This window comes from Ambystoma mexicanum, chromosome 1q (genome assembly GCF_040938575.1).
Source record: "Ambystoma mexicanum isolate Mex_15411 chromosome 1q, UKY_AmexF1_1, whole genome shotgun sequence".
Lineage (NCBI taxonomy): Eukaryota > Metazoa > Chordata > Amphibia > Caudata > Ambystomatidae > Ambystoma > Ambystoma mexicanum.
Window position 1 is genome coordinate 270,666,095 of NC_090922.1, and position 22,814 is coordinate 270,688,908.

The 22,814-nt window shown below is 43.2% G+C and overlaps 1 protein-coding gene across 1 annotated transcript in view; it reads left to right on the forward strand.

Moving 5' to 3' along the window:
- LOC138527461 (arylamine N-acetyltransferase, pineal gland isozyme NAT-3-like) overlaps positions 1–21,208 on the forward strand; it is a 351,083-nt gene extending 329,875 nt beyond the window's left edge. Inside the window, exon 3 of the mRNA XM_069638629.1 lies at positions 17,445–21,208. Within this exon, the coding sequence (XP_069494730.1) occupies positions 17,453–18,325 (873 nt within the window). The 5' untranslated portion in view covers positions 17,445–17,452 and the 3' untranslated portion in view covers positions 18,326–21,208. The remainder of the gene's footprint in view (positions 1–17,444) is intronic.
- The last annotated feature ends 1,606 nt before the right edge of the window (positions 21,209–22,814 follow it).

Sequence of the window (22,814 nt, forward strand, 5' to 3'; positions counted from 1 at the left end):
GATTAATGAATGGAGAGCACGGGCGGCGGCGGCGACGGCAGCAGGCAGGAGCAAAGCAGAAGGCTGAGAAGGCGTGAAGGAATCACGCTTGCTATGCCGTGTGAAATCTTGATTCCTGGGCTACGGCGATGAAGACTTGATTACTGCCTTATTCTCTGCAGGTCCGGGTCTGTCACGGTTGACTCCCCGGGCCATAAAGCTAAGTGGTGCCTATGTTTATTTTACTTGCTGGGCTGCGGCGGTGAAAACTTGTTTATTGCCTCATTCTCTTCAGGTCCGGGTCAGTCACGGATGACTCCCCGGGCCATAAAGTTAAGTTGTGTTAAGTTTAGTGACTTGCAGAGATACGGCGGGGATTTTGGGAATCTCTGACTTTCAATGCAGTTATGTTTACGCTGGTCTGAGACAGTGATTTGTAAAATACAAATGATGCCCCCATCTTTGTGAAGCTAATTTTGCTGAATGCAAGAGAGATATTGTTTCATGAATTATGAAGTATCTGGGTGGGACAAGGTTATGCACACAATATTGACAAGGCATGTTCTCTAATGCAAATGGTTTTCTTTGTATACGCACAAGGTTTTGTAAGGTTACGTGAATTCAGGAGTCAGGTCAGGTTGCAGGAGTAATAGGTGTTCTTATTTTGTATAGGTCTTGTTTTCCCTTCCTTTCCTTTATTTATCCATCCCCTTTCCCTAACTCCGTCTTCCCCCCATTGGCTGCCACGTGGCTACCTGTAATTCTAAAGTCAGGCGCCCGTGCCAACCACGGTGGGAGGGGTCGATCCATTCGGCTTCTGTGGTTCGGGAGAGAGGATTGAAACCCACTCTCCCTTAAGTTCAGAGATCTTGACAGCTCTGCTAGTTTTTCTGCACAATTCACATACCAGTTCTTTGTTTCAAAGTTCAATTAGCCTTTTGCTACTTTCGTTCTACACTGTTTGATTTCTTTATTGGGTCTTCCTGTGACTCACCGATTGTGATAAGCAGCTTTGCTTTTTGGTCTGTTGAGTCAAGGTCGGTACCATTGGGCCATGCGTCTCTCCCCAGTTTGCCCGTCAGCAGAGGAGGCGCCCGGGTACCGTAGACATCTGCTGCAACATGCGCAGGCTATTGTTCCTGGCCTTACGATTCCTTCTCTCGAGGCTCCAGCGGTGGGTCTCTGTCGATAAGGGCAAGACCACTCCTCCCATGGGCAGCCTCTCGACTCGCGCTGTCTTTCGCCTTCTCTTGAATTGCTAGGCTGTGTTAGCTCTCACGTCATGCGGTCTGCCCTGCCTGTCCTGTGCTGTCATGCTCCACCTTTTATCCCTATGGGGAAGGGAAAGGGCCATCAGGTGTTTGCGATTATGGTCAATTGCTTGACTTTGCCTGACCCTTGTATTGGGACATGTCAGATAAACTGCTCTGATTTTAGTCCATTGTCTTTCGTGTTGTGCGAAAGTGTCAGTGCGAAAGAATGGGGGGACAGTGTTTTGGAATATCCTACATAGTAAGATGGGGATAAGGTGTTAAGGGAGGGTATATCTCATCCCATCCGTCAGTCTCCGACTCCCCAAGGACCACCATCCAGGTGATCCTCCCGAACTGGATCCAAAAGCAATGGCCGTGTCCTGGCCACCTGGATGATGGATCCCCAGGGACTAAACAGGGTGACACCTTCAGGTTTCTCAGTGTGTGCCTGTGGGGGTAGTGACAGCTGCTTCTGGCCTTGACTGTCTGCAGCTGTGCGGTGCTGCCCTTTGACCCTATGACTTTGTGGGATACAGCTGCACTAACATCTCCCTTTGGAAAAAGAACTTTAAGCTGTGCCCTTAGTCACTACTGGCCCCTCGGCTCCTCCCGGTTTGCGTAGCTGAGTGGACCAGTATGAGACAGAGAGCCCAGTGTCTCGTGGTGAGCGGATATGCCGGTGACACATTACATGAGAGGGGTGGAATAAATAAGAGTCTAAACATAACAGAATCTCCAAATATGACCCGCGCAGCCTCGCATAAACACGGCCTCCGAAGCGAGACGGCCCGAGACAAAAAAAGCAGGAAGTATTCTACTCAACACAACGAATGCCCCAGCTCGTATCTCCAAGAAAGACTTACCTAAGAAAACACTGGCAATGCAGCTGCTAAAAACGACGACATTGAAAACTGGGATCCTAGACCCGAATTTTCGGCACAGGCCATTTCGCCAACAATTGATAACAATCACTTGCATTTAAATATGTGCATAGGTCTCCAACAAGCCTCCCTTGGTGGGTAGAAAATCACCCCTAGCAGTGCACGAATGGATGATCTTATTGGAAAAAGCTCTGTCAATAACACCAGACTTAACCAAGCTACTATCGTCCTGTGACTCCTCAGACGCCACAAGTTCATTGGAACAGGCGGAAGAGGAAAACCACAGTGATGAGGCAGGCTATGCATGGGGCAGAAAGGCTGTGACTGTCATGGTCCTTGTGCCATTGTAAGCATATAACTATTTGGTAGCTAAAATCGATTCCCTTGCCACAGTGCTCGCTGCAATTCAAACTGAACAACAAGGCCTCAAGCAAGTTCTGTCAGGTATTGCAGATAAGGTCTTCTTCAACCCCACTGTACCCAAAGGCAAAAGTCCAGACATCAGCATAATTCGTATATGGCTCAGGCTGGGGTACAGAATCCACTCTGATATAGGCACTGCGAAGACTAATGCCCTGCTGGATGCAAATGTGATACGACCAGCTCAAGATACCACAGACCACTCTTTAACGGCTTGAGTCAGTGACTGGTATTTCAAAGAATTATACTTTCCTCCTCCTAAATCCTCTTACATAGTGGAAAGAGACAATCCCAAGCAGGTAGCCACAATAATGGCTGTGGCAGTAAAAGTTAACAGGAAGTGAATAGCTAAAGATAATCCAGGTAAACAGGCTGCTAAACCTTTGAATAAACATATTAGGCTGGAATGTAACTATCGAAACAACCCCAAAACGATAGTGACAAATTATCTGGTGGATGGCACTTACAGACAAACCAGCCTGCAGAAACCAATGGACAATTGGGTTAAACCCCCTGCTAAGAGGGCTGTAACGGCAAGGGAAAATCTTGAGGACTGCTCGAACAACAGCACCCTTTCTATTTGTCAGCTTGTGCCAAGTAAAGTGGCGATAATTGACAGGATCTCCAAGGACCAATAACTAGAGCCACCGCCAAAGGAGCAACTAGAGGAATACGCTGCTACATACCAAGGGAATACATTTGACAGAACCAGCCATTTGGGTAAATGGGGAATATTGGAAGAAATCCACCTGACAAATGCTAGCCCTTTCCTGAATCGCTCATACATTCTTGCCCTATTCAACGGAATAACTTGGCTGAGAATAATCACCACAGCGGACATATCAAGTGTGGAGTTGCCGAAAATAGGCTGCGGGCAAAACTGGGCCCTTATTAAATGTACTACTCCACTATTGGTGGCTTGTTTAAAATCCCAAGCCGGCATCCTGGAAGAATGGGGTTTTGCCCTCAATGTCTCTCGGAAACAAAGGCAATTCGCCAATTTGGACAATCTCTCGCAATACCCCAATGCTCCACCCTCAGGATGGAATTACCATCTTCTGAGCGTGCTGTTCTACGAGTGCTGCAATGTATAAATGGGCAAAACCCGAAAACCTACTGTAAAGTCGAATATTAGGCGCCTGAGCGTGTACAGAAAAGGGCCATTTGACTGTCTGCCCCTTCTATATACTTGTCTTGCCTCTCAAGGAACCCTAAGGGTCACCTTACTTTAATTTCCTGCCCTCTGGGCCTGGCCTCTGTGGGATGTATTGACCCACTCCGCTATGCTATGCAGCATCACCCTGCCAGTTATGGGGAAAGAAAAAGCAACAATGGCACCAAAAACCTACAAAAACCTACAAAAACGGTGTGCTTCAGCACACAAAAAGAGGGATGCACAACCTGCCACCCATGGTGCATGTGCAATGGAATAGAGCACACCCTCCAGAAAACGTGCCAGTGGGCTCCATGACCAGCAAACAGAGTGCAGAGAGAGAAGCAGCACTTTGCAAGTGAAACCCCAAAATGTGCCCACACATGACAGTTGCTTTGTTGCTAAAAACTCCAAAATGCCTATAACACAATACTTTTCAACATTCAAAATCTTGCCTAGTGCTAACATTCATGTATCTAATGAAACATTGTGAACATACAAAGTCCTAATGTGAAGAGCAAAATATTCTTCAGACAAACTGGATTGTCTGAAAACTGACAGCCTCTGCCAAAATCTGGGTGCAGTACTCGGGGCTACCTGAATGACAGCTGTCAGATGGGTTACTGATGAAACTTTAAAAATACCTAAAACTAAAAGTCTGCTGGATTAGCAGACATAAAAAGGATTGTTGCCAAAAAGGAATACAGATCTTGGTTGTGTTTTTGATCCCACAATTTCTATGTTTAATGCAACTAATTTGGTTTTGCTGGATTTAAAAAGTTAATTAGCCTGGCTGAGCTACAAGAACTGGAAAACCAGGTTTCTCCCAGAAGGAGGGCCTTCCTCTCAGCAGAAACTTACTGGGAAGTTGTTAATTGCAGGTTAGCCCAGACTTTTGTCTATGGAAAGAGAAGGAACAATGACAGAGCTGCAGCCCAGGAAACTGGAGGTGTGAAGGGGGTCGTAAATGCCTCCAGAAGGAACAAACAAGGAAGAGGATGCCCCTGGACTGCAGGGAGACAAAAAGGGGTGGACCATCTGTTGCTAAACATGAACAAAGAATTTTTTTTAAAAGACTCCATAGCTTGTTATTCAAAAGGGCGAAAAATATAAAAAGGACAGAGTTGTTAATCTAATTTTCGGCTGCATGTGTGAAGAGGTGGTAGAACTGCGTGACATGTTCTGGACAGGAATGGCAATATATGTGGTTTTATGCAAAATGTATTAATGTTAGAATTGTGAAAATGTACACGCACAGCCCTATGTTAAACACACACATTTGTGGAAAGTGGAATAAAATTTGGAAATTGTGTTCATAGCAAAAAGGGCAACATTCTGTAAGAAAGTTGAGACAAGATCCAACCACTGCGGGGTTTTGAGGAATAGCTGCTACATAAAATATGGCATCTTGGTGTGTGATTTGTATAAAGGTGACCAATGTAGAAATGTATGTTGGGATGACAAACCTTTGAATGCTTGTGGGCGCTAGCTGGATTCGATTGTCCAAATTCTGTCAGGAAGTCAGATAGTGAGACGGCTGCCTGTGTAGGCAGCCGTCTCACTTCCTGACTGACAATGACCGGCACACTCCGCCGAACCCGGCATCAGACCAGGCTACTCAGCCTAACCTGGCACCCGGACTTGGGAGGACCAGTAACCAACTCTACTTAGAGTCTACCATCCTACTCACATCTGCCTTGAAAAAGACTTGGGTCGAAACGCGCGTCGGCTGTTTGCACTCACCAATGTTGACCAACTGGCATTAATTGCCACACTGACTATTTTTTGGTTATGGTATACCAATATAAATAAAAAACCACATGCACCAATAATTCTAAGACTGGACCATGACTTAAAACAAAACGCATAACTGCCAGAATTTGGACAATCGAATCCAACCAGCGCCCACAAGCATTCAAAGGTTTGTCATCCCAACAAGCATCCAACCATTTGGGAACCTCAGAGTTGGTCCCCAGACGGACCATGATCCAGGCTGCAGGCTGAACCGAAACCACTAATACGAGGTGCGCAGCGGATAGAGAGTCGCGATCCCTATAACTCCAACCAATTGAATGTAGAAATGTACATTCAGTATAAAATTCGATTTTGAGGTTTCTAAAGATTGTAAAGCAAACCATAAAATCTGACATCATCCGGCCTTGATCCAATCGCTCAAATTGCAAGGCGGAGATGAAGTGTGGTCCTAGCCCAGCTCACAGGGGCAAGCTTAGCTAAGCCGGCCCATACACCCCCTTTGTGATGTAAATGTATAGCACAAATAGAGACAGCTGACAACACATAGGGACTCACAGATCCATTCACTTTCCTGATTCCGGCGAAGCACTCTGATCCAGCATTCTACATCCAGCTTTAAAATTCTTCCAGATCCAGAGGCCAAGACTCTTGCCAGCAATAGAGAACTATTGATTTCCAGCAAGGCCCAAATCCTCAAATGTATTCTCTCTACCCAGTGAAGCGCTGTGTGGTGTGAGAAGGCCTTTTGAACCAGTATCCTGAAATCCTCTGGCTTGCCACCACTAGACTTGCCTGAGGAACTCGCCAGCCAGCTGATTCAAATACCCACAGACTAGGAGGGCAGATCCTGCGCAAATCCGGCGACTGGCTAAGCTTATCCAGTACTGTGCCTAATGTGCTGTCTTTCCTAGACTAGACCCAATCCTTGACCAGAACTGACGGTCCAAATTAAAAACTTCTCCTGTGAGTATTAATAGGAAGAACTGTGGCCCATAGTATATTTGCATTGTCTTATCCCTATCTCAAACCCATCCTATCTTTCATTCAGAACCAGTATTGTTAGGAGTATCTTTGCATTGTCTTATCCCTATCTCAAACCCATCATATCTTTCATTCAGAACCAGTATTGTTAGAACTATCTTTGTGCTGACCCTTTTCTCATCTTAAGAAGTAGAGTTTCCTCAGTAGGCGGGTTACACTGATCACGTAACTAAGATTCCTCGGTGGCATTCGCCTTTTCATAGTCATCCTCTAGTGTAAGCAAACCCATTTGTCATTTTCAAAAGAGCATTTCTGTTTTCCATTCTCGCGCCTATTTTACAAACACGACCTTTACTAAAACCTCTATAACTCCCTCAGTTTTGGTGATAGAAACAGCATTTCAACTCCTACTTGTAGCGAACATCCATAGCTATCCATAGAACCTAAAACAGTGCGATTCTCCCTTTATAGCAAAAATCACGCAAGGAAAAGTTTGCCGCAATTTTAAAATTTGAAAGGTTTTACACATGTGTAAATTAGCTTTAAACTGCTTCCAACTTGGACTTTAAGATTTCAAATGTTTTCTTTGGACTAAATCATTGCTGTTGATTGTTTACAACTGTTCAAAGCAGCTCCCATAGGAATCTATAACAATTTCAGTATTTTTTACCATAATTGGTGTTTTTGCCCAGTCAATTCTAAAGACAATTTCAAAAGCCCTCTGACAGCTGAAGAGTCAAATCCGTTTTTCTCTTGTGTTTTATGGGGGTAGGTGGGACTGATGGTCTCTTTGATTTGTGCTCTTCCTGAATACCTGCTCTCTCCTCCTATCCCTCTACATTGCCTATTGGGGGTTGAGGGATGTTGCAGAGGGAACCTCTAACCATAGTACTATTTGATCTGAAAAAACACAAAAGTATTATTTCTGTGCTGCATTTGTTTTGCTCATTACCTATTCCTAGTGAATTAAAGGTATTATTCAGTGTTCTGTCACCCCATTGGTGATTGTTGTTTACCTATTAAAATATACTGTGATTACATTTTAAAGACATAAATAAATATTTACCTTTGCAAACTAGCCTGATTCCTGGTTCAGTGTGACCGGGGGGGGGGGGGGAGGGTGGGCGGGGGCATTTTGAGGAGAAGGGTGTGATATGAGTGGTATATCGTTCAGAATATTGAACTTATAGAGACAAAAATAAATAAGGGTTTCAGTTATGCACTACATGCTGGGCTTTGACTTGGGTGTGTGCTGGATTGAAATCACTTACACCACACTGGTAAAGTATGATCTGTTTAACTTGCAGGAAACCTGGCTCACCAAGCCTTTTAACACTGACGGCTATACACTGGTGTTTGAGTCTGCGGTATCGTCTCAGCACGGAAGGGCCAGTGGTGGACTTGCTATAGAAGTGAAAAACGAACTGCTTGCTACAGCTATTCACAACTTATATGTCTTCTCTGTATGTGCTAAGCGCATTCCTGACAACTCCTTTGGGACTTCAAATACTGATTATTACTACCTACAACCGCACACCAAAATCAACCAAAAGACCACTGGACAAATAATAACCCTGTGGTTCGATAAACATCCTAAACACTTTATTATGTTAACCAGGGGATTTGAATGCTAAAGACTTACACTTGATGTACAAGTGGGGCGGTAGTACGTACCGCCAATGGAACCAGTTTATTACATTGCAAGATCTAGCAATCCTACCCTTGACGATGTGGGACCAGAAGGAGCCGAGTTATACATGGTCCAATGGCTCTGCTAGATCGCACATCGATTACGTTGCCGCTGACCCTGTAATGGCCACATTATATAGTACAGAGAGCAGCAGCTTTGGCACTTTAAGCAATCAGGCCATCGTAACATGGACAGTAGACCTAGTATTGCCAACCGGCAGAATGCTGCCCTTCACAAGCTCCAGCTTTGAAATTAATCGCTCTGACTACTCTATAAGGTGGACAGATGACCAAATACAGGACATTAATTTCCACCTACAAGCAAACATGTCCCAGGCTATACCCTGGCCAGGGAGCAGCTTTGGGATCTGGAGGCATTTGTTAAGCAGTTAACGCATTGCTAGCAACTAACAAGCAAGAATCTGTTTGCCAAAAAAGGGCATATAAAAAAACTAGCTCCATTCAATCTCACTGTACATCATCAAAAATCGCAGCTCTGTAAGGACAAAGCCACTCTTCGAGGGAACACTCTCCTGTGTCACAGAAGACCGCTGGATTAATTAAACTCTACCAAACATAAAAATTGGGTCAAACAGTACAAATGCTCCCTGGAAAGTGCCAATTGGCTACTAGTGTCTGACTTTCTTTCAGCTCAGTATGACATATCCACTGAGCCTCTCTTTCACGATGTTCTTGCAACAAAAAATGTCCATTTGCTTTTGCAATCCGTTATTCCATATGGCTCGCTAGTTCTTTACTAATGGTTTGGCATCTATACTGTCTCTCTACTGGTTTTTTTTCTTTGTCGTCTGCGACACAGTGGAGACGCCGCAGTGATACTGCAGTAGAGAGACAGTATAGATGCCGGTGCACTCCAGGAAGTGTGCAAGAAGAGGGAAATCAATAACACCCGTAGGCAGGCAGAATCAATACTGCAAAGCCAGGAAGGGCGACGGCCCACATTGAACTGTGGTTTGTCAGCCGCATTGACCTAATAAGTCAAAACCAACATTGGCTGGGATTTAACTAACCACCAGTTAATGAATATCCAGAGAATATCTGCAAAAGAACCATTAGTAAAGAACTAGCGAGCCGTATGGAATAACAGGGATTGCAAGAGTGATTGGACATTTTTTGTTCCAAGAACATCGTGAAAGAGAGGCTCAGTGGATATGTCGTACTGAGCTGAAAGAAATTAATCCGAGTTATACGCAGTGACAGATAGACCAGAAGGATTTGGTTAAGTCTATAAGTGGAGTTGGGATTCGTCCATCACATCTGTACCTCCCCCACTAATGATACATGGAGATGGTGTGGCTCACCCCACTGTATGGGAAACGGGACACATTGGGCTCCCTGTTTCTCTTGTCCTGATGAAGGTTGCATGAACTAGAGGACACGATCTACAAAGTCCTACCCTGACAACCGAAACACGTGTCGACCTAACAAATATGTGGGAATAGTTACATACAGATTGAGCCACCTAAAAACTGGGAAAAGGGAACCAATCACTGTTAAAGTTAATAATGTTGTATACTGACTGATTTGTGTGTGAATTTAAGATATATTGCGCAGATGGAATGTGACTGAATGAATGATGGGGAAAGGAATGTGAGTTTATAATGCTTTGTGACTAATGTCTTTTGGAAAATGAGTTATGTAAATTGATTTATTTTAAAGATTGTATATTTATAAAAAATAAAATGAAAATTGATTTGTAAAATATTTAATCGATATATGCGAAACGATAAGTAAGTGCAATTTGTCATCCTCCATCCTCTGGTCCATATTGTTGCTCTGTTTACCTTGTATAGCCTGAAGGACCAGGGATTATAGACAGGCACGCCTTATTTTTGGAATATGCTCGATACCAGCCAGGAAATATTCACCACTATTCTGCTCAAAAGATTAATTGGATGGGTGGAAGAAAAAAGGATTTTAAGTCCTTTTCAGACCGGCTTTAGGAAGAAGAACAGCACATCAACATCTCGCCCTAAATTTCCCCATGGCCCAGGCTCAGGATGGCCATAAACACAATTTATTCTCCTGCTTTGTGGATTTTAGCAAGTCTTTCGACCTAGTAGATCATACCCTGCTTTGGGGCAAACTCAAGCAATGGGGAATAGACCCCACGCTTCTACATCAAAATGCTCCACATCATCACCTCAGTGGCTGTATGATTGAACCAGAAGGGAAACCTTAGCAGCAACATGGCGACCTACTGCGGCCTGAAGCAAGTGTGCATTTTGGCCCCTCTGCTGTATAATCTGTATGCTGCCGACATGGAGAAGGCACTCAACTCCGCTCACGATTTCCCCCCAAAAATCAATGGGATGGCTGTAGTAAGTATGACATATGTGGATGATGCAGTTATATTTGATACCACACCGATAGGCCTACAGAGATCCTTGAATGCCCTGAGACAATATGCCAGAGATAATCACATGGTGATAAATATCTTGAAGACAAAGATGTTATTTGGCTGGTAGAATTTCTTTTAAAAACTGCTTTTAAGTGGCTGCTGGGCGACAGCAACTTGGATGTAGTTGAAGAGTAACAATATCTGGGATTTCCCATAAAATACAAAGCTTCGACTTTATATTATGGTAACATTCTTATGCCGAAAATCTGGAGGAAAAGGCTGTCAGTAAAACACTTTGTAAACATAAACAGCCAATGCTGCTATAATGTTGAAGATCTGCTGTAGATATACAGAGTATGCATAACCACTAGCCTGCTATATGGCTTGGAAGCACTCCCCTTGAAACAAGTAGGATGATTGGACATTGATGGGAAAATCCTACATACCATCAACGTTCCCTCATCCATCCCAGTTCAGGCACTGAGACTTGAGTATGGCCTTGTATCACTCAAAGCTCTCTGGCACCTTAGCATACATTGCTATAGTGCAAATTTGTTTCACCATACATGAATACAAACGTCCTCATGCAATTAATTGGGTCACCTAAAGATGGGCAAGCCTGCAATCGTTTTGTGGAGGAGTTGCGGTTGTCTACAGCCTCTGATCTCGCCTCTCTACATCTTCCAATGGCGTTGCTGCAGAATTCTCCTGTAGCAGAATCTACTCTAAAGTAGCAATCACCAATATCGACAGTTAAGATGGATTTCTAAACTCTAACTTGGTGGGCAGAGGTTTAGCGGGCCACCCTAGTTTAGTGGAACAGGGGAACCTTCTGGACAAACCAGACCAATCTACGGTAGCTAGGCAGGTGGTCAAGACAAAGTCTCGGGAGGGGTGAGCATGATCGGAAGGCCACAATGAGCACACACAGGAAAACTCCACAGATTACCCTTAGATATATATAAAAATACATTTATGATAGGTCTTTATAACAAAACACGATTAAACCACAGTTATCAAGAAAGCAATTACCACACACGCTTATTCACTATATAACATATACACAATAATGAGATTAGCCTAACACTGATGATAGGTGATGAAATAACCACAACCTGCAACAGAAAGGGGTCAGTTCACCACATATATCAGACCGTTCTTCAGAGTCGATGCCTAATTTATGTAGTCCAGCCGTACGAAGTGAGGAGCCTAGTGCTCAAAGTACAGTTGTGCGTTAACAATGCACGGTCGTGCGTAAAACAAAAAGTGGGTTCTTTTCAGGGGGCTGTAGCTGCTCAGGAAGGGGCTTGACACAATGAAGAATAAGTTCCTATTCCCCGAGGAGGGTGTACTCTTGCGGATGGAGTGACTTTTGGAGTTCGGGAATAGCTGGGATGCGCAGGCTAGCCCAGCCAAGGTGAGTATCTTTTAAGGGATACTCGTGCGTAAAAAGGGATGGATGTGCCAGGGGGACAGCGGAAAGTGATGAAAGTACTCACAGACCCTCGAAGCAGTACGGACCAAATTTGGCAGTCTATGCCACTTCGCGCGTAGGTGTTAGCCCTGCCAATTCAGGACGCTCTGGCTCTCAGCGGCTGCAAGATGGGATGATCGTCTGTGGCGGGACAGTAGCCTTTACTCCGCTCTCGAAGAAAGGAGAAGGATAGTTCCAGTGCAGCATGTTTCAGGGCATGGTACGGCAGAGCTGCAGGCACGTTTAGCAATGGTCACCACAGCAGGGCAACACAGGCACCGCATATACTTGTGGCTTGGCGCACTGTCATAAATCGTGACCCAGAGGAGCTAGGACTGGTGGGAGAGGGCCCAGGACCACAAGCTAGCGATTCCCAAAATCTTGAGTCTCAACTCGGCAGGGCAGCATTCCTCTGCGATACCCTTGGTTTGAGCTGGACAGTTCAATGTATAGCCCAGGAACACTTCCGAAGAGGCTCTTTGCAAGGGTAAGTAGGAGGTGCTGAGTGTAGCTGTTCCCATAACTCGAAAGGGGCAAAACGCCCTTGGAGGTCTTCTTGGTTCGATGAACCAGCAGGGTTCCGACAGCCAACAGCGGGGTCAGGGTGCCAAACCTTGGCTGGGATTTAGCACGTCACCTGCGGTTCCTCGAGTCTGCTCTCTCGGTAAGGATACTTGGCTCCTTATGACGTTCGGTGTGAACCTCAGTACATCGACCTGGAATGGATGCAGAGCCCCTTCTCTTATCCAAGATTTGTTTCATGCTCAAATCTAAGATAACCAATGCAAGATTTGCTCTCTTGCATGCACACCAGCTCTGACCCACGGTGGTTCCAGCCATTCATGACTACCAAACACACTGGTAATAGTAGTGTGGATTGGGACCAGACAGTCCCAACCCTCTTCCTGGGCTCTAGCACACATGACATGCAGGAGCCTCAAAACGATGCGGTGTTTGCGGGAGGCTGCATACCCAAATAAAGAATACCCAGGTCTCTCGACATGGGGGAAGGAAAATGGACAAAACGGCCATTTTCGGCACTGGCCACAGTTTTGGGCCAAACGCACTAAACCTGGTATGGTCCATAAAAACGAAGTAAAAATACTTTAAAAGTAAACTGCTGCCACCAGTTCATCCTAGGCACACTTGTACACATGCCATAAAACAAAAGGACCCCTATGTGCGGTACTGGAAGGTACTTGGCTCATAGATTAAAAGTTACCAAGAAATGGCAACATAGTTGAAGACTAAGGGAAACCTAGTTTCCCAGTGCTGACAGCCTGAAGGATGTGTTAGTTTACCCATAACACATGAGGAAAAGCCAAGAGGAGTGCAGCTGAAGGTTGTGCTCCACTGGAAAAAGTCAGGTTAGGTAAGCCAAACAAAAGCAAAAGGTTTGGGGGGTTCATAAATGGAGGGAAAAATGCGCCTGATGGAAATCATTCCTAACATCAACCATCTTTCTCTAAAAAAGTGATATAATGAATACTCCCATAAGGCCTTTGTGCTGTATACTCCCAGGTCATACCTGAAAAAACATTGCCTCAGGGATTTGAAACGTTTTATCCTATGCCTTTGACTCAACATTCTGCCCACAGCTGAATATCTTGGGGATTGGAAGAGCTTGCCGCCAGAGGTGCGCACCTATAAGCTGGGTTGCAAGAGTTTCGAGACTAGCCGCCACTTGCTAAGTGCTTGCCCGGTCCTCGGACCACAGTACTGGAAAACCTATAAACCATTTGTATGTGGAAGCAGTCATATTGTGCAAGATCAATTTTGGGGAACCTTAATCAGTTCTGAATTCATGGTGATAACAGCTACAGCTTACCATATATGGAGGGAAGCCCTGATATCCGTTGTGGGCTAACAAACGTTTAGGCTTCAGACTTTTGCACACGCTGCTACAGTGTTCAGAGGGAGCCCTGACTTTTCTATTTTGCTTTTCTTTTATAATTTGCTTCTCTCTTTTTCCTTTATTACGACTTGCTCACTGATGTTTAAGTATGTGTTTAACGTAAGTATGTACCCATATATTGCATATTAATGGAATGATTATGTATTAAATGTGCTTGAGGTTTCTTTTTAGGACCAAATGCCCAATAAAGTAAACAAAAAAAGGAAAAAAAAGACTGGAATGTAATTTTGTTCTTATAATTCTCTCTATAGAGATGATGAAAATTATATATTCAGATTTGTAATAATATACTGAATCCAGAGCCATAATTTATGTTTTTTCACTGCATGAATGATGGAGGTAAAAAATATGTGAATTATGCATAATTCATACATTTTCATGTATCCTTTAATTTGTGCTGTTCTGCTAAATCCAGATTTGTGTTTGATTTTAATATCCGACACATGGGTCAGAAAGTAAAAAAAGTATTTCCAATGTTTGCTTCAAATGCATCTTTTTCAGTGCACATTTTACTATGCAATTTAGCTTGAATTGCATGTGTGTGTGGTGACCGAATGTATGAGCAGGCTCCATCTGCCGAGAGTCATTCTGTTGAACAAATTGATCATTTTAATATGAAGCCTAATGGAACAGAGATATTCTTCATGTAGCCTAATGCTCTGCCAGGCTGGAGGCCAACGAACTAGCCCAGATATCTATTATCTTAAAAATGCAGCCCGTGAATTTGTGCTGAAGCCCCCAATATAAAGCTTGCATTTAGATGCATATTTTATTTATTTGGAAACCAGGTCTTGTCTTAAGTTCACACAGATGGGCCCATTAAATCTTTGAAGCATGGATCAAAGTGATGACTAATGGATCTCGGCATTCCGGTCTTACAAAGATCTGGCTTATATATATAAACAAACCTTCCAGAGTTCAAATTAAGTTGACAATTTAAATGTTACATGTAAAAACAAAACGTTCTGAGTGTCATTTTTACTTGGAATGGCAGTCTGATAATAGGTTAATTTGTTCCTAAATATATTTGATCTCTCATGTGATTTGGAATACATTTTTTGTGTTCTATTGTCTTATAGAATTCTAAAATGAAAATTGCACAGTTCATCATTATCCAATTTCACATGACAGTAAACGTAAAGAAACCACATTAAATTACATAATTGTGTCTTTTGTTAAAGCCTACAACATAGGCTATTTTCCTTATAGAAGACTGACTGGTAATATTTTGTTTTCAATTGATTCAGTTTGATTATCATGAATTACTTAATATTTCAGTGCACAGCATCACATTCAATCCAATAATGATTTTATAGTGCAATAATGATGATGGCTGTTGAAGGCACAGACCTTGATGCACACACACCAGAGTAAATACAAACCACTAGGGAAATAGGCCAAGACATAACTTTGCAAGGATAACAAGGGTTACTTGCAAAATACAAGTGCCAGCAAAGAACTCTGTTGCTCGAGAGCGCTGTGGTCTTACATTCGAATACAAGGGGTTATAAACACAGAAAGCGTCATTCACCTAAATGACATTTTGGTGCTCCTGATTGGCGGCACCCTTCACAATGGCCTGCTCCATAGGAAATGCCAGGCAGTATGGCTGGTTCTCCTCCGTCGATCTGGCTCCACGTGGGCAGCTGGGCTCATCCTGCGGTGAAAGTCAGGGCGCACATAAACCACAATGTTTCTTACCTAAACTCAACAACTTAGACAAACTATTCATTCACTATGGTGGGCACATGGCGGCACAGGGAAGGTGTGCCAGGGAGCGGCAAGAGTAAAATACTGTCATGCTGACCCACACATTCAGGGCTCCATTGATACCGTAGTGCCTGCATCTAATGTCTCTCCTCTGGGGATTGATCTTTGATTTACCCTTCTCGGTATCTCACGTAACTGGAGACACATATTACTGCTGGGGAGAAATACAGTAATGGGGGCTTTAGATCTGTGGGTGGCACTTTATGGAAGGTAGGACCTGGGGGTCAGAAGCTTATCAGAAAGCGGAGGGGGGGCAGGGTGGTGATGTGTGTCCACCGCTGGACTGGCTGGGTGGGGGGTCAGAGGCTTGATGGCAGTTTAGTGGAGATGAATAGACACATCCGGGACCTTATACTGTCTCACTCTCTGTGCCGGACACATTCCTAAAGGCGATACTAGGTATTCGCAACACTGCAGGGATGAGAGGGAAGTGGACTCCGTGGGAACAAGGCTCAAGTGGAGCCAGCAGGCTGTGTAGAGATTGGGCTCTGTGAATGGGGAACATGAGCCACATGGGTCTATGGTCTACCTCATTTGGGGTCTATTACAAAATGGCGTCACGGGGTGCGGGCATTTGTAGTGTTAAACATCCATTTCTATGCACTATGAGATCTCCATGTGGCACCAGGTGGTGCAGGCTGCCCTCCCCCTAAACCCTCCCTTGTAGGTTACGTTGCCTCATATGGGTTTGCCTTATTTGGAAGTGCCTAGAGGGGTGGGATAGGCTCATTTCCTATGCAACACTGTGGTAAGAGGGGGGACTGGATGAATAATATTTGCCTGCTGAAAACATCATTCTAAGCACTGAGAGAATTTTGATTTGTTATCCAATGAGAAGTATTCTATGTCTGTCTGTTACCCTGATGTATTGCTCTGTAGATAAGGTGGTTGCCCGAGGAATGAATTCCATACATATTCTTCATGCAGCTAATGGACTGTAAAGTGAATGATTTGCTCATGTATTTCTCTCCGTGAAAGAAATGTCCAGCACTCTGTTGAAGTGTAAAGGGCCCTAAAATATAATGCATTTCACGGTATCGGGATCATATTTTCAATTAGTCCAATAAAAGGTATCAACACCTGGACTTTGTTTGATTATTTTATGCAAGAGCTGTCCTGCGTCTCGACTCTTGCTCTGTAGGTGATTGGAAGTCTGTTTAAGACCACAAAACCAAACTACTCCATTTACAGCAACTGTAATTACCCTTTCCTTTGTAAGTGGTGCATGGCATTTGTAGGAAATGGGTATTCATAATTGGTCAATCTACATTTTAATCATGGATTATGGCAAAAAAAAGCTTTTAGTTGGCATCAGTTGTACTACTACTACTACTACTACTACTACTACTACTACTGTTACATTTGCATCCTGTACTTTAGGAAGGACCTTAATATCTTATGCTTTAAAGAACATCTCGCCAGTCACTGATCTCTTCACCCAAACCTATTACTCCCTCCAGAGGTCCCTATTTTCCTGCTTTCCCTACCCATCCCAACTCCTCTGCTACACCTCCATGCTCATTGTAACCTCTGGTGTGTCCTCTTTGTACAGCTTACTGTTGCACGGCAGCTAGGTTTGCGCATAATAAGTCCCATAGATACATACATACATCTGCATTTTACATTGTTGTAAAATATAATTAGACTCAGCCATGTAAACGTTTTATTTTCACATCAGATAAACCACCAAAGGTATTTTGTCACAATGAAAAAACAAAACTATGCCAACCAAGATCTGTTAAATTAATGAATATATTGTCTTGTGGCTGCTTATTATGTTGTAAATAACTGACCATTTCCTATTTCCTGCAGGAAGAAGGATGGACATGGGAGATTATTTTTCAAGAATCCACTACAATGGCTCCTCAGAAAAATGTGATCATCAAACTTTGAAGGACATCCTCATTCATCATATTAGAGCAGTTCCATTTGAAGGTCTAAGCATCCATTGTGAGGAAGCCATTGATTTGGACATCGAGGCAATATACAAGAAAATTGTGTGGAAGGGACGTGGCGGATGGTGTTTCGAACAGAATCATCTTTTGTTTTGGGCACTAAAAACAATGGGATATGAGGTGACAATGCTTGGAGCCAATGTTTATCTTCCATTGCAGCAAATGTATAGTTCAAACCTTTCACACTTGGTGCTCAAAGTGGTTGTTGATGGACGAGCATATCTCGTCGATGGTAGCTATGGTTCCGAATATCAAATGTGGGAACCCATGCTGCTGATTTCGGGAAGGGATCAGCCTCAGGTTCCTGGCACATTCCGCTTGACAGCAATCAATGGAGTGTGGCACTTTGACAAAGTCAAGAGGAAGCAGTATGTTCTTGGTGACAAGGTTCCAGATTTTGATCTGCAGGATAAAGCTGAATGCTGTAAAGTCTACCGCTTTACCCTTGAGGAGAGAATGATAGAGCATTTCCTGCCTATGAACAGTCTACTCCAGACGTCACCAGAATCCCTATTTAGGAAGAAATCCTACTGCAGCCTGCAACTCACTAACGGTGTTAGAGCTTTAGTTGGCTTGAAATTCACTGAGATGAAATACAACCACAAGGATAATATGGACCTGATGGAATTCACAAAAGTTAAAGAAGAAGAAATGGAGATGATTCTAAGAGAGAAATTTAATTTGATCCTTGGAAGAACATTTGTACCGGTTAACATTGGCGGTATTTATTTACTTTAGGTCACAGAAAATAGCTTATGCTATCATTCCCAAGACGCACTATCATTTTAAAATTGAAAATTCCTTAAATTGGTTACACATGCTTGTGAACAATGACCAATAACAAATAACTGTGGCTTCTACAAATTGAAACTGTCCGTGGCTTTTGCATACGTTTTGTTTACAGGAGATTTATCAATGCTATTTTCTGAATTTGGCAAGGAACAGAAACTGAATTGAAACACTTCTTTGCATTTATCAATGGCATTCACCCTACTATAAATTTTGTGACATAAAACGGCAAACGTGACATACATTTTTTAGATGTGAAAATGAAAGATCAGAAACTACATACCACCATATAAACAAAACCTACAGATCGCAATAACTTCCTACTTGGCAGTAGCTTTCATCCAGCAAGTTTGAAGAGAGGAATACCATACAGTTAACTTATAAATTACAAAATAAAATATCATAAGAAGATGAATTCAAGTCTTAAAGTGAGGATCTAAATACTAAATTCCAAAAGAGGGATTATGTTGAGAGTATTTTGATAAGAACAGTAGATAATCCCACTCCCCAAACCCAATAAGCAAAGCATGGACTGCGGATCGTATAGACCGCTGTCGATGCTGAACCCAGACAGCAAGATACTCATGGTGGTGTTGGCAAATAGAATGAGACGAGTCATAAGCAGATTAATACACCCTGATAAGTCCGGATATGTCCCGTGCAGAAGCATATCAGACAACCTTAGACGACTTCACCGGGTCATAGAGCACACGGAAGGAGACTCGAGCAAGATTGCAATTGTATCACTTGATGCAGTGAAGGCCTTTGACTCCGTCAAATGGCCTTGGCTGATGTCAGCTCTGAGAAAATATGGGATGGGGCCTGGGTACCTTAAGTGGATGAAATTACTGTATAGTGCACCGCTAGCTAGAGTTAAGACGGGAGCGATCATTTCGGAGAGGTGGCAACTCAGTAGGGGTACCAGACAAGGATGCCCGTGGTCTCCGATGTTGTATATCCTAGCATTGGAACCCCTGGCGATATACTTGAGACAGCAATATGAGGTAGTCGGGATCCACACAAAAGGGGGGCCGCACTTAATTTCGTTATATGCAGATGACATGTTACTGTACTTTAGATACCCCGAGGAAAACCTCCAATACATTCTAGAAATAATAGAGCGATTTGCGTTGCTATCTGGAATTGCAGTTAATCCCAGGAAATTGTGTATATTCCCCCTGGGGAGGTATGTAGGGGTCCCGCAGGAACAACTGCCAGTCTTATAAATACCATGGGAGACAACACTTTCAGATACCTGGGGATAGACATTTATCACACGGTGGAAGCAGAACACAAACACAACACTGAGAAAGCGTTAGTGAACATTGAAAATAGCATGAGGTTCTGGACTAAGCTCCCCCTGGCCATGATGGGAAGGGGGTGCTGTTGAAGATGGTTGTACTGCCCAGACTACTACATTTATTTTGGGAACATACCACATATGATACCAAAGCGATTTGTTTGTCAAACTCCAGAGCAAATGCAGGGGCTTTCTTTGGCATGGAATTAGGAACAGAATTGCCCTATGGAAGTTGCAGAACACGTATGATAAAGGGGGTATAAAACTACTAAATCTTGAGATCTATTACCTGGCCAGTCAACGGCAATACGTGGCCAAATGGTTAACAGAAGACTCGACCTCAGAGTCCAGACTGTTGAGATCGGAGTGTGCCTGTTTTTTCTGAAAAGAAGTGATATGGCTGCCCAAACCAGAGTTGAAAGAGTGCCCGAAGATGTTGATGTTGGAATGGAAGATATGGCACAAAGCCTGTCAGGTCATGGAGAACCCAACCCTGTGTTCTCCGCAAGTGCCATTAGTGGCATTGACCGGAGGAGACGGGCGACTGAGGAAGATGATTTGTGGGCACTGGGAACCGGTGGGGATCACAACAGTGGGAGACATATGGCAGGAGGGGAGATAAAGGAATTCAGGGTGTTGGCAGAGGAAACGAGTCTACACGTGGGGCAATATATTACTTATACTAGAATGGTACGGCGGATCAGAGAGACATGGTCTGAAATAATGCTAGAACATCAACCTGACGGGGTCAAAGAAACAATATATGATACAGCAGATGGAGGGCATGAGATTTCTAGAATCTATGAGCTATTGATGTCCAGGGTGGGAGAGGAAGTGGCCCAATTAAGACAAGACTGGGAAGAAGAAGTTGGGGAACCCATGAGTGACGGGCTATGGGAACGGGCTCAAGGGTACCATAAAAAAGTGTCTAGGAACATGAGGCTACAACAAATACAGCAATATGTAACCCACAGAGCATACATGACCCCCCAGAGGATAGCTCAGTTTAAGAACGCCGAACGACAAACATGCCCCAAATGCAGGGAAGAAAATGCAGGGATGACACACATGTTTCGGGCATGTCCAGAAATTGGGAAGTTCTGGGGAGGAGTAGCCCATTGGCTTAATGAGAAGGGGATCAAGATAAATGTTGAATCAGTGTGGGCATGGATGGTACGGGGGTTCCCTAGACCGTGCCAATTGAAACATGTGAGCAAATTTAAGGAATTGGCATATATACTTGCCAAGCGCAGAATTGCCAAGGGGTGGAAGGCATGCAACAGACCGAGGGTAGAAGTCTGGTGGAGAGACCTTCAGAAATGGACCGAAGCTGAAACAGCAGTGTGGCATGAGGCGGGTAATAAGGGAGGGGAGGAGGAAGCAGAAACACTGACGTCCTGGAAACACTTAGTGGCCACATTGTATGGGTCCACCCAGGACTGCTTAAGCGACCAGGAATCTGTTGAGAATACAGAAGGGGAGATTCCCCCAGAAGAAAGAGAAGCAGAATGCGAAGTGGAGTAGGCTTGAGTTGGGCGGAGGGTAAAGGGTAAGCAGCAGATACTTAACGATATGCACAAGATGCTAAAGTATGATGATAAGCACTGCTGGTTTTTGTTTAATGTTGATTGTTATAAAACCAATACAATTGATTTAAAAAAAAAACATTTGGTACCCATCAAAGCATTTCGGGGAGTTGGAGCATGTTGAAAAATGGGCGAACTATTAGGAGAGGTGTAGAAGCCTGTGATATGTCAGGTTATGCACTTACATCATCAAAGAAGCGACAAACTCCTAAATAGCCAGCTTTCTCCACTGGATTATTTAAGCTGATGGAAAGGACAGAGGGACTAGTTTGCCAGTGAACACAGGCAGACCTTTGATACAGAGAAGACGGAAAACTAAGGTAAGATTAAAAACGTTATAAATATTGGGCTTCGCATAGTTGCATAGTTACAGGACTCTCTGTCCTTTTGTTACAGATATCTCTTGATACATTATTGGATTTGAAAGGCAACATACAGATGCTATCTTCTGTTAAAAGAAGTAAATCTGACATTTAAGGTTCTGAAGACTGACTGGAATGCATTAGGAGATAACTGAAGTGTATTGCATTTAGGTAATTTTCACCACTGTTTATTCTAAAGCGATTTCATTTGAATGAGCATGGGAACACTGAGGTTACTGAGCATCACTAAGAACCTTTACCAACATATAAAGAGGTTAGTGTGATATAAGTTAGGGTTTAGAGGAATAGCATATTGTATTAGCTACAACACTAAAATCACTTTTATTTTTTGGGATATTTGAATGGAATGTATTGCCTGATGAAGAATATTATGTTCGAAACTCGTTGGATATAAAAAGCAACAAGAGCCATTAAGATTGGTGACAGCTCATATTGAAGAAAAGCATGTCTAAACAAAGATTTTCTTTAATATTTTTGAGTTTTCATTTGCTTGTTAATAACTTTGAAGAACAGTTTTAATGTACTTACACCCTCAGATATTGTATGCAACATTGTATGAATCTTGAACGAAAATAATGAATGTACTATTATGATAATGTAATGTTGAAAATCACTAAGGATTGGCATCTTTAATGAAAACACTGATTAAAATTGCATTTGATTGAGTTTGAGAATGTTGTTTTGAGAGATAATAGGAATTAATGAATTAATATATTGAATTTGTTTGAAAGCATCATCCCTGGTGTAGAGTGTGGGACCATCAACTCCAGAGGGGATTTAATGTTAATAGATTGTTTGAATAGTGTGGGTAGCTGATCCCTCACTTCTCCCAGCTCCAGAAATCAATTGATAGAGAGTAACTGGTTTCAAGAATTGAGTTGCACTTTTATATATTGTATACTTTGTACATTGTCATCCAGGGGTATGCAACCTTTAGCTCTCTAAATCTTTTGGACTACAACTCTCATCAGCATAGTCAACATAGTCCATGATGATTGGTCATGGGATTCGTCGTACAAAGCATCTGGAGAGCTGCTGGATGAAGACACTGCATAGTAAAATATATTTAAAATCTAGCTACAGAACCTCTGAGTTATCCCATCATGGTACATATACCTGAAAATCATGGGAATCAATAGTTTGCAGCAATCAATCTTCCAGGAGAAACT